The sequence below is a fragment of the Aptenodytes patagonicus genome, chromosome 1, assembly GCF_965638725.1.
Source record: "Aptenodytes patagonicus chromosome 1, bAptPat1.pri.cur, whole genome shotgun sequence".
Taxonomy (NCBI): domain Eukaryota; kingdom Metazoa; phylum Chordata; class Aves; order Sphenisciformes; family Spheniscidae; genus Aptenodytes; species Aptenodytes patagonicus.
In genome coordinates this window covers 165,096,558-165,109,301 of record NC_134949.1, presented here as the reverse complement: position 1 = coordinate 165,109,301, position 12,744 = coordinate 165,096,558, and the positions used below count along the sequence as shown (strand labels likewise).

Here is a 12,744-nt window from a genome sequence, read left to right as displayed (position 1 = left end):
ACCGCTTTTAGGTGCCCTGTTCCATGGAGGAAGAGTCCATGCTACAAGTTTCAAAGGTAAGAGAATTCATCTCTGACATGTTTCAAAACTTTGCGCAAGTAGGCAGAGCTCAACACTTCAGAAGACAGGGATTAATAACATATACAGTCACTGGTTTTGCCACAAATGTCCCTGGTCAGCAGGAACCCTAGAGCACGTTGCACTGAAGCGGCATGTTATAATCGCATACAACAATGTCTCAAATTTAGACTATCAAAAGTGAACTCAGTCAAAGGTGAACAGGGTGAACCAAAGGTGAGCAAGATCCAGACCACAAGTTCGCTGCGTCTGTACCTTGCAGAAGGTATGGACATATAGGGCATGCCTTGCATCCACACGGGTTTTGCAGTTCTCTGGGAACTCTTCGGCAGGATACCACAGCCACAAGCTTCAAGGAGGCACGTAGCACCCATGTGAGCAGGCAAAGCCAGGACCTGGAACCAATTCCCTACCAGGTAAAGTAAGAATTGCTCAGCAATATTATCCAGAAAACTTTCCTGGAAGCTGAGTAGTCCTGCTTTAACAGCAGAATCCCACATAAAGCATTTTATCGTCAAGCAAGTAATATCCTCAAACAATCCTCAAAACAAATGAAAGGGGTAACATTTGTTCTTAGGTCTTCTGAATCCTCTTGCTGATTTTACTGTCTTTTCCTAATCCATCACAGTTGCTTTACTGCCTCTGCATTTATGTACTTCTGCTACTGTTCTGCTACTGTAAATAAGCAAAAAGTGGGAAACCAATCATTCATACAGCTCATGCCCAATAAAACAACGGATAGTCTATCAGCCTACCCTCCATCCATCATAAATATCTATTACGTCAGTAATAACGTGTACAGTCGTTCTGCTCACTGCCACTAGCTAATTATTCAAAGTGGTGGAGAGAACTTAAAAATATCTGAAAGAAATGTAATTAAGGGCTAATTTTCCTCAGAGACCCTAACCCAAAGTAAAAAGGTAAGATGCCTGCACAAGCAGCAGGTGAAAGAACCGAAAGAGACGTGAGAGGCTATAATGGAGGCGACAGTGTCTGGGACGGGTCAAGGTCATATTCACAGAGATAAAACAGGTCTGAGTAAAGCCAGGAGACTAGCAAACGTTGGTACTGAAAGTCCGTATAACCCTAGTTTTTGAGGCAGAAAGTCTCCTTCACATGGGGACAAACATAAAAAAAGGATTTATACTGGCAAGGGGCTAGGAGGAAATCTCGGGGGGGCACAAGGCTTTACAAATTTTAATCCACCTGCTAATGCCATTTAAAAACATGGATTTTAGTGAAAGCTGAAAGAGTCCAAGCCACAAAATTGCACCTGGGTTTTAGACAGACTGAAGTTAATTCACATCTGAGATCTTGGGTTGATCTCCTAGTGGGATAATCTGCCTAAATCACGTTTAGGTTCAGTTTCTCAGGGACTATTAGCAGTCTGGGTATCGACTTGCAATTTCCAGTTGCAAGAAAATCAGAACTGTAAAGTGGGTTTTTTTCATATCCTGAGCACTATGCATTAGGAAGCACTACTATTAATTTAACCCTTATTAAGGTATTCCTGACAGGATACTCTATTTTACAAGATACTGCTGTACTAATGATTTAACTGATTTTTTTCAGCATTTCCCTACTCTATAATTTTTCCACATCTTTTTCTATATTTTCCACTGTTTTGCAGTGGTAGTTCCTGTTCATCTCATTCAACGTCAATAAATGTACCTATATTAGCAATGAGTGGTATGTGTAGAAACTACTGGGCAATAGTAATGCTCCATAATGCACTTCTTTAATGAGAAGCGTGAATTGGGAACTGTTTAATCTGGACGTTTTGTTTAAATGTAGCAGGACATGCTTAGAAATACATTTACTGAAAGAGTAACAAGTCTGGCAAACTTGCCTTCTTTAAATTAACGTTTTCGGCTCAAACCTCATTAAAGGGCAATGAAATTCCTGTATACTTCCTTTGCTATCATTGGTGAGAACCAAGAGATTTATATGTAAACAGAAGTCTTTGCTTTTATATGCAAGCTCTCTCTCCTATTCAAACCATTCAACACTGGTACAAAATTAGTTTTCGGTCACACTAGAGCTTAATTCTTTAAAAGCTTGTTCAAGGGAGCAATATCCTGCTTCTTCCCTCAAGAGAAAGGACTGTGAAAACATGCCCTTTGCAGGAGATACTTCCTTATCCCATAGGCCTAGAAAATCCATAGGAATTAACTCCTTTTAGCTGGACGAAAGCAGAGGCAACCTGCCAATACGGGACTCCCAACTCCTCATAGCCCTACAGTTTTGTGAGCTTCTGGTCTATGGAGAAACTGTGGGCAGTACTCTTGCGCACACCCAGGCACACAACCAGAAACCTCCACTGACCTCAGGAGGACCACAGAGGCACATCCCCATGCAAAGGGATGTGTCAGCTGCTGTCTCATCTATGTCCTCCAAAGCCAGAGACATCCTACATCCTCAGCAAAGGCAAGTTATACTGCATGGGAACTGAGATGATAGAAATGCTGAGTATTTTCTGACAGTTCAAGGAAGGAGCAAGCACCATGAAGGAAGTGCCCTATGCCTTATAGATGAGATACTCACCCCTGAAAAGCTCCCCGTAATCGGTAATCACAAACTTGGAGCAGGAATAGCAGCGTTAGCCTCTGTTTTTCAACAGGAGAAGAACCAAGGAGTACCCACTGAAAGCACAAACCCCTCCACACCCTTCCCACATAGCACGTGGTTACGTGGCGCTCGCTGCCAGGCAAAGGTTTTGATGCCCAAAATAGAAAGGCTGTTTGACAAGTAAAAGTGTTGTCGAAACCAGGACAGGTGTATAGCTCCTTCAGAGGCTACTACGTGCAGTGGCCGGAATAAAAGCTCCAACTTAAAGACAGCCCAAGTGACAGCTGAAAACTGAGAGGATAGATTAGGGGAAGGATCAAACCTAGATTTGCCCTGTGCCTTACATTTTTCTTACATCACCTAATGCCCAGAGCTGGAGACACAACATGTTCAAGAGCTGAGGCACGAGTCCCACATGTTCTGTATCCACACTATGTTTTTATCTTTCCGGATGACAAAGCTGCATGGAAAAACATGGATGACAAGATGAATTTTCAGGGAACAGCAAAGTCTATTCCTCTATCAGCTCAGTGAAATATGGACCTTTCTGGAATCTCCTTAAAGCAAATTTTTCAGAGGATTACAGTTTATTTGTATCACTGTCTGAGAGCAAAAGCCAAAACAGTTCCAATGGAATTAAAATTTTTAACCTTTGTTCAATTCTACTGTCTGATGGGACCTGGTTAATTTTAGTGCCACAGAATGATTAAGCCAAGTAATTTCCAAGACACTACCTTCTGTATGCAAACTTTAAACTTGTTAGTGCAATTCCTCATGCTGATTCCAGCTGAAAGTAAAATAAGCTGGTGTCAGAGTGAAAACACAAAATACGGACATTAAAATTACACCATCAATTTCTGCTGGCAACTGCGTGTCATTTATTGTCATTTGCCCCACACAACCATCCAACATTAACTCTCAAACTATTAAAATGTTATGTTCAACACAGTACGTTACCTAAACTACTGCATAGAATTTTACTGCAGAAGGTGTTACATTATTCTGACTTGTGCATTGAATTTTACTACAGATATTATTGTTCTGACTTCTCAATGTTGTCTCATCAGCAACTATTTACTTTCCTTACTACTATTTAATGTGAGGGCTTCTAACAGCCTATGCTACAGAGACACCAAACTTGCATTCCATTTATCCATTAAAAGCCTTTCAACTTAATGATTTTTGAGGTTTTGCCCTCAAAAAATCCTCTTCAAAGTCAGCATGCTCCTGATTTGAATAACAACCTTGTTAGTTATTCACACGCTATTTACCTTTGCTGCAGAGTATATTAAAATGAATGTCACTTACATACATTTTGCTCGCTGTGAGTTCAGTCTATCATGGTTCCAAACACCATCAGTTCCCTTTGCAATTATAATTTTCAGTACATCTGAGTGGCTCGGAACCTCTAAGGATCCACTTCGAGAACACGATAAATAATTTTTTTAATAGCCAGTCTGAAGACGAATATACTCCTTTGAGCACTTTATCACACGGTCTCCAATAAAAAGATTTTCTTCCCAGTTGCTTCATTTGTTCTGGCAGTACAAACACACTCTGTGTAAGAAGCGGGCTCTTTCTGAACTAAACATGGCCCCAGTCCTGCAAAGTTTATTTTCTACTGTATACACTCTTTCTGTACAGTGGCAAGTAGCGCTCAGGTACATTATTCGTACATCAAGCCTTGTGCTACACTACAACAATTTTTTTTTTTTTTTCACAACAGAGATTGCAAAATTTTAAGATCATTCAATGTTTTGTTACTCAGTAAGTTGTTCAGTAAACTAGTAATTTGTCTTTGAAAAGCTATCATTCACTGAAATGCGAAAAGCAAACAAAAGGACCAACAGCACACGTGTGCAATGTTCAGACGTTGTCTGCGACTGTTAGCAAGCAGGAAAGCAAGGCGCAAGGAAGCAACTGTGTGTCCAAAATCACAAAAGCCATCTGAAACAGAATTAGGTAGAGAAACAAATCACTGCTCCCGAAGTAACAGCATCATCCTCGAGTGAATGAAACCTGCTCCAGAAGGACTCAGTGCTCACAGGCACATTTGGCAAACGCCTGTAAATATTCAGCAGAGTTTAATTTGCACACAACCACTTCATTTATCCAAGCACATTCTAGACTCGCAGCGTTTCATGCTACATGTTGAGTGATTATATGAAAACCTCAGTAGTGACCCCACCAACTACGAAATGCTGCCTCAGAGTCGGTGTAATGCCCTGCTTCCTAGATCTTTAGTTTTATGAAGTCCTCTTGAAAAACTGGTTTCCAGTTTCAAACAACTCTCTCCTCTTCACATTGTATTTTTACAGGCATTTACTGGACAGAAAATCTTTGCAAAGGGACAAATTCTGAATGTCTAAATCACTCATCTAAATTGAAGTCAATAGGAATTTTAGCTCAAAATTAATATACTTAACATAATTGAAGCAGGTAAGTAGAATAAACATCAAACAAACGAAAACTGCATACACATAAATATTTAAACCAATGTTATCTGTAAATACATTTTTCATATTTTCCCTAAGCCTAAGTCATCCTTTGTATATTTTAATTCATTTATAAATGGCCTATCATTAGCAGACATTGAACTAGGTGCAAGCATTTTATCACAGTAGGGAGACGCATGAGCAGGCATAAATTTCACCCCTTAACAAGTAGAATATGCAATTTAATTTGATTGAGAATAATTGAATTTGTATAAATTCAGGAAATGTATTCCTTAGAGGACAAAACTTCAGTAGGTGAAATACATGTAAATAGGCAATTTTACATTTGAGTGAAACACACCATGGCTCAATTAATAGTATAGAAATTACAGTATTTAGGCAGTCAGAGCTGCTTCTCAGACCTACATGAAGGAAACTTCAAGGACCCGATCCCGCAGCTCTTCCGGAGGCAAAATACCCTTTGTCTTTTGGTGGGAGGTTTGTCTTCTGTGAGTGAGGAAGGCGGGGGGGGGGGGAGAGGCAATTTACTTAGAATTCAGATAAAGACACACACTATATATTTTATGGGCAGGATCCAGGCTTCCACTTCAAATGGATCCTCGCATGGCTGTGCTTAGAAACTTTTTTAAAACGATAAGCGACCATGAAAGAACAGTCTGACTATTTTACGGAGGAGGAGTTTAACAAGGGATTATGCAGAGATCCCAATTCAGCCACAGCCTGCATTTCAGATGCTCTTCTTGTTAAATAAGTTTTGTGTTTGAGATTGACATGGGATTGATACTAACAAAAACCAAAGTCCTCTATCAGCAACATATTCATAGCAATGCCAATTTCCATCCGCTCTCCTGTCAACACCCCTGACTGAGCTGGAGAGATGCCCCTCCTTGGAGGTGAGAGGAGAGGAAACCTGATACATCCTCCGCTGGGCTGCCACCAGCAGTGAAATGGGATAGCAGTTCCTGCCACGGGGGCACCTAGTACTCCAGCCAACTAACTCATCTCCCATGGGCACCCTAACACCTGTCATTTGGTTAAAAAAAAATCTATTCACTTGCTATATTTGCTTCAGAAAACACCCAGAGATACCCTCCTTCCCCACTTCACCTCAAGCCCCAAATCCTCCCCATGACTAGGCCATGCCGTAACTGAACATACACAGTTAAGGGCCTTGGGGGGTAAGCCACCAGGATGGGATCTTATCATTACAAGCCCTAGCTCAGGCCTTATGGTCTCAAGCAATTTTTAACTCTTTGTGAGAAAAAGTCTCTTTTGGCTCACACTTTGTGAAGTCTGCTCCGTGTATATGACAAGCTGGAAGGGTAGAGTTAGATGGGAATAATTTCAAAAGCAAGTGAGGTCCAGGGAACCTAACACATAGCAGATACTGTCATGCTGGACAGGACGCTGAAGATATGTGGGGCTTCATTACTTTTTGTACTATTAAACTCAGGAAAACTCAAAAAAATGCAATCGGTGCAAGCGAAGCCACACCTATTGATTCTCAAAGTTTTTCTCCTTATGAAGAAATGTAAAGAGGTAAATAATTGTAGCAATCAAAGGCAGCTCCTCCTTCTGGGATATCAAATTTGAAACAAATCTGGTCATAACAAAACTATTACCAAATAAAAACCAAAGCCTCTTGATGCAACCCTGCCAGAGAACTTGCACACACCCCACCAGATGCCCCATCCCTCCCTGTCCTGCTCGCCCCTCGCTCCAGATCTCTGCTTGGTGCCGGTAAGGCTTGCGGGGCCAGCTCGGGCCCCCCGGGGCCGGCAGGGGAGCCCCTGGAGGAGGTCATCGCGCGGAGGGGAGGGCTGCAGCCAGCGGTGGAGAGGAAATGCAAAGCAGAGAACATCTGGAAATGAGCCACCCAGTCCCGTTTCTGGAAAAAGACCAGCTGTTGAAAGGGACAAAAAAGTGCACCGGGCCGAAAATAACTAAATAAACTGAAATTACAGCCAGCGTTAGCTGTCTAACCTGCTTGATTTTCCTCACGGTTTGATCAGCGGCAGCTGCTCGCTCATGTGGTGCCTTTTGAGACCAAAAAGCCCAGTCGCTCCTGAAAAGTTTGGCGGGCAAAGGGGGCCGGGGGAGGGCCGGGTGGGGGGGGCGTAGCGGAGCTGCCCGCGGAGGGGGAGCCCCACGGCCCGGGGCGCCGGGGCACCGGGCGGGGCAGGGCAACGCGGCACCGGCTCCCTGCTCTCCCGCGGGCGACCGCAGCCTAGATGGAGATGACCTGCCCCCCAAAGCAACCGCGCCTGTGGCCGAGCTACCAGCTAATCCGGCCGAGCGGGTTATTAGCCTCCCCAGACAAGTTAGCCGCAGTTTAGCGGGAACGGGATGTCAGGACGGGGCATGCGGCTCGGCTGGGCTCGGCGTCCCGGCTCCTCCGCCGGGATCACGGCGCAAACCGTGCGGGCGGAAAGCGAGACCACGGACCTGGCCGGCGGGGACGGCAACCGCAAGCCCCCACCTCCGCGCTCAGCTCTCCGACCGCCCTGTGCACCCCCTGGCACCGCGGCAGCGCGGGGCAGCAACCCCCCGAGCCCGCCCCCCCCGCCCCCCCCGGGCTCTTCCCCCCGCAGCTCGCCCCGCTTGCTCAGGCCGCCCCCCACCCCGGCCACCCCCTGGGCCGGCTCTGCCCTCCCCAGGCAGGGTGGCAGTGGCGGCGGGGTGCGGTGCCACTCCTGCCACCAAAACCCGCTCGTCCCGTGCAGAGGGCGCAAGTGCGGCAAAGTCCCCGGGGGAGGGGGGGGAAAGGTGTGCTGCGGTCCCCTGGCACCCCGAGGGACACATCACGGCTTCAGGGGCCGTTTCCTTACCAGCCTCCCCTCCGCACGGAAAGGACACGGGCCTTTGGGGGGGGGGGGGGGGGATATACGTCTCTTCCCCCCCCCCCCCCACCCCAGTATGCAAACTGAAAGGTCTAGAAACCACCACCACCCCAAGCCCTTCCTCCGGAGCATCGCCTCTCGCCTAAAAGCACCACGGCGCTGGAGCCGACCCCCTCCCCGGGGGGCGGGGGGCGTCGGCAGCGGGCAGGGCAGCGGGCAGGGCGGGCAGGGCAGCGGGCAGGGCAGGGCAGGCAGAGCCATGCCGCGGCTCTGCTCTCCCCCTGCGGCCACGGCCCCTGCGTGCGCGGCCCGGGCAGGGGGAGAGGGGGCGTCCCCAGGGGCTGCGAGAAGGTGGCCGGCTGTCCTGCTCCTGCCTGCCCCATCCCGCCCCGGGGGGGCACACGGCTTGGAAGTTGCCCCCGGCCGGGGGAGGCGGGTCGCTGCAGCGCCAAGGGGCGAGTGAAGCAAAGGACAGTTTGCGGGAGGCTGAGCGCAGCCTCCGGCGGGGCATTTCGGCCTCTTTGGTATGCTGAGAAGTGACTGCTCTTTGCTGCAGCGGCAGCGGCGGGGAGGAAAGGGGCGAGACGAGCTGGCAAACGGGAGAGAGGGGGGGAGAGAAAAAAATCCGCCGAGGTGCCCACCGCGACTCTCTGCACCGGCGCCGAGCTGGGCAAAGCAGGAGCCGGCACCCCGGCCGCCGGGGCGGAGAGGGGTGCGGGCTGCCAGTGCTGCTGCTTGTTGATGTTGGGGTGTCAGAGAGGCAACGAGAGCCTATGATCTACTACACTGCAGTGCCAGCGTCAGGAGCCTCCTGCTCGGGAGCTGCCACTGCAGGGCAGCCGGCACACACACACCAGCGCGCACACACGGCATCCCTCCCCTCACCGCCCGGGCTCCAGCGGCTCTCGCCTCCCCAGGCACGCAAGTGCTTGCAGACAACATGCCGGCCGGGGGGGGAAGCGAGTACGGCGGCGGGGGGGGACCAGAGCCCGGTGTGAGGAGGGCGGTGAGGGCCGGTATTTCCCCTGAAAAGCTCCCGGCTCCCCCGCCCGCCGAGCATCCCTTCTCGCCCACCTTGCTCGCCAAGCCCCGGGCTTGGCCGCACGGACGCCCCGAGCAAGAGGGATGCAACAGCAGCAGCGTGACCCCCCGGGACCGGGCGGCCCAGAGCACCTGCATTTGCATTTCTTATGTAATGTACTGCAAGTTTCCCCCTCGGAGCCGGGCTGAACCGAAGCGCATGATCCTGGCTGCCAGGCAGACATGGAGACGCACGCAGAGACACCGGCGTGTGCACAGAGGGGTCATCCCGGCAGGGAGAGGCGGAGGAGATGCAGCCACCCAGGCAGTGCTGCTGCTGCCGCTTGGCATAGCTGGCTGAGTTGCCGTCTGGGCACAAACCCCAAGAAAGTGTGTACCCCCTTTCCTCACTCCCCTCCACCTTCCCGGCCTAGAGTCCCGGGGGCTGAGTGATAAGGGGGAGCCCCCAGGCCGGGGGCGAGGGTGTCGGGCTTGACTTCAGAAAGCCGAGCGAGGCGGGTGTGTGTGTGGGGGGGGGTGACATATTGCAAGCTAATCAGAAAGTGCCGTGCAGGACCTGAGCCCTGGCACACTCACCCGCCGCAGGCAGGGCCGGCTCACACCAGCACGGGAGACCCGGGCTCCTCTTCCCAAAACTGACTGGGGGTGCGCACGGGGGGCTCGCATCAGGGACGGGGACGGGGGCTCTACCGGCTTCCCCTCAAAAAGGGTAGCGATATAAAAGTTTCCTCCTTGGAAATAGCACATAGAAACTAAGAGATGCAGGCTGGGCTAGGGTCGCCTTTGATATTTTTTTTTTCTTTTCCGTGGTGACAGTGGCTGAAGCCAATCCAAACCGCTCCTTGCTTATTCATACGCGTATGCACATGCATGTCCGTGCTGGCCTCGTTCTATTTCCCCCTTCTCCCCTCAGCAGGATTGCAGATCTACCTCGGCGAGCAACAGACAGGGTAGCATAAAAGAAAAACAACGCAGTGCAATGTATTGCTTACCAGTTTGGTTCTTGTTTTTCTTAAGACTCTTGCCACAAAGACACTGCAGCATATGCGATCCTTTGCTGAAAATGTTCCAAAGAAACCACATTGATTTGGGCGAAAAGCAATCCAGCAGCTTATACACCCTGAGAAAGAAGAGATCCTTGTGGTTGCATAATAATAAATTGAGACCAGTTCTCCTGAAGAGGGGCACCAGTTTTATCATAGAAAAAATGATTATATTCCGATCTTCTCCCAGTTTTTTTTCCTCACGTGGTATATTTCTTTGAGACTTTTCAACGGATGCTTTTTTTTCAGCCAGGCTGAATGGTTATTCCCCCTAGATCAACACTGGATTGTAACCAAAAGCGTGGAGGGAAAATAAAAGAAATCCCTTTTTTTCAGCATGAAGCCAAACGAAAAGTAAGGTAGCGAAATCCCAGCCGAGGCCAAAACCTCATCAGAGACACCGGCAAAACGCGGAAGAAAGATCCCCAGAGAGAAAACCATAGCCTGGTACTTGACTGCTAGGAGGATGGGTGGATCTGCAGAACAAAAGCCACGGCAGGATCCATCCTACTGAACGACTGCCATTGTGCAGCCCCGCGGCGGGAGAGCGCACCACCAGCACCCGGCGAAGCCCGGCTGAGGCGCAGAGACCGCTGCCGGCCGCGGGCGCGGACCCCGCCCGCAGCCCCCGCCGATGCCCCGCAGTCCCGCCGCCGCCGCCGCCGCCGCCGCCGCCCCGCGACGCCGCCCGCCCTCGCCCGCGCGGGCCGCTCGCCTCCCGGCCCCGGCTGCCGCTGCGCCCCGCACCGCCGCGCAGGAGGCAGCACCCCCCGCCCCGCTCCGCTCCGCGCCGCCCCGCGCCGCCCGCCGCAGCCTCGGCGCCCAGTCGCCGGCGGGCGCCGGGGGAGGAGGAGCCGCCGAGCCCCGCCGGCCCCGGTCGCCGTCACGTACCCACGTGCGGCCCGGCCCGGCCCGGCCCGGCCCGGCACCGCCCGCGGGGAGAGCGGGCGGGCTGCCCCAAAGCTGCCCCGCGGGGCGAAGGGCCGCAGGCCGCTGCGCGCCGACCCCTGCCCCCCCGTGAAGCGTCCCGACCCCTGAAACCCGGCCCTCCCCCAGGGCTGGCTTTTGCCCGTCTCGGCCGTGCCGTGGTCTCAAAGAACACGAATGGCCAACGCAGCCGCGAGCCGCATAAATCAAGCTGAAAACGGTGTTTCTGGATGCTGGCCCTGCTGGTGTCATACCTAAAAAGTGTTCTGGTGAGGTTTGGGGGTTGCCCCGGCAGGGGCAAGCGCCGTCTGTTTCACGTTAGGATGATACCATCCACAGCGGAGTCCTGGGCCATGACCGGGGTTCCCAAGCACCGCAAATACCGACAGGGGCAACGCTAAAATAACCCCACAAAGCACCTGCTGCACAGCCGAGTTGACAGGTCCACAGGCAGACCGCCCAGCTCCTGAGCAGCGCCGCTCACTGCTCTCCGCAGTCCCACCCAGGGGGCACTGCCCTTTCACCAGTCCTCCCCGGCCTCTGCGGGAGGGCTGCACTGCCCAAGCCCGCAGCGGTTGCACCCATGCGTGGCAGCGGTGGCACTGGAAGAGCTGGAAGCTGATGCCCGTGTTCTCCCTCTCCCCTTTAGATGCTCTGCTGGACTGTGTGGATATGGAAGGTGTTGGAAGCGACGGGACAGAGAGCATGAATAAATGAGGGAAAAGGTGATGAGGGACTAGTAGAAAGGAGCTGCTGAGAAGAAGAAGGTGGAAGGAGAAAACAGAGGTGATAGAAATGGGACAGTGAACAGCTCGCTCTCCTCTCCCGCTCTGTCTCTCATTAGCAAAGTCATCTATATCCGCCTTCATCATCATCTTTACCTCTTTGGACAAAGGTTCGCTCTTTGACCATTAACTTTTTCCGGTAACAGAGTACAAAATAGAAGCACCAGGACACTGTTTTCACCTATGACGTTTCTATTAATATTTGCATTCATTCAGACGTGGTCAGACGTTGGTGTTTTCTCCTGAAGCCGTGGAAGCCGCCGTTGCTCCGGGAAGTGTAAGACTAAAGTACGAGAAATGCAGAGGTTTGTGTGTGTGCTTTTCCTGCCCTGCCAGGATCTCTGTCTGGTTACCAACTCTTGGGAGTTTCTTTCTTGGGAAACTCTTACAGTAAACATTTGGTCAGCACACCAACAAAAGCACTGGGAACTGAAAATTTTCCAAAAATTTTAATTTCAGCGAGATTCTGGATTTATACATATAGATCTTGGTTGCCAGATCCTCGTCTACATGATATTTAAACATCATTACCCTGTTTTAGAGAGATGAAGAACGACGCACAGGAATGAAGGGCTATGTTGTGAGAAGTGGCCCATGGAGTTTGCAGAACATTAGGGGGGAGGGTAGGTGCCTACCTCTCAGCACCCAAGTTTGCAAAAATAAAAATAAGCAAAACTTGATTGGTAATATTTAAGAAAAGTTAGAAAGAGAATGAGGCAAAGGTCAGAGAAGAAGTTAATGCTAAGAAGTGGCTTGGTGCCTTGTCCCATCCCCTTGGCTGTGCTGCCTGTTGAGCTAACGAACTGTCCTTCCTGGTGTGTAGACGTTATACGGGCTGCTGGGAAGACAAGCTGGCTCGGCCGCCTTGCAGCCAGCTGGCTGGGAGTTCACAGCAGCCCTAGTGCTATTCATGGTAGCTCATATGTCACGGCTCCCTACAAACATAAAATTGATCTAGAGTCTTCCCTAAATATCTGAGGTCTGTGTCTATCTTCCCTTGACCACA

General features: G+C 50.5%; 1 protein-coding gene across 4 annotated transcripts in view; it reads right to left on the bottom strand.

The window, feature by feature from the left end:
- The window catches only part of FGF14 (fibroblast growth factor 14), a 422,495-nt gene extending 411,858 nt beyond the window's left edge, over positions 1-10,637 (bottom strand). For 2 of the 4 annotated variants that reach the window (XM_076361447.1, XM_076361456.1), the window contains exon 1: positions 9,976-10,637. In XM_076361447.1, the coding sequence (XP_076217562.1) occupies positions 9,976-10,183 (208 nt within the window). In that variant the 5' untranslated portion in view covers positions 10,184-10,637. Of the gene's footprint in view, positions 1-9,559; positions 9,603-9,975 lie in introns of those variants that run through there. The other 2 variants (XM_076361460.1, XM_076361463.1) reach the window with 2 other exon arrangements.
- Between the last annotated feature and the right edge of the window lie 2,107 nt (positions 10,638-12,744).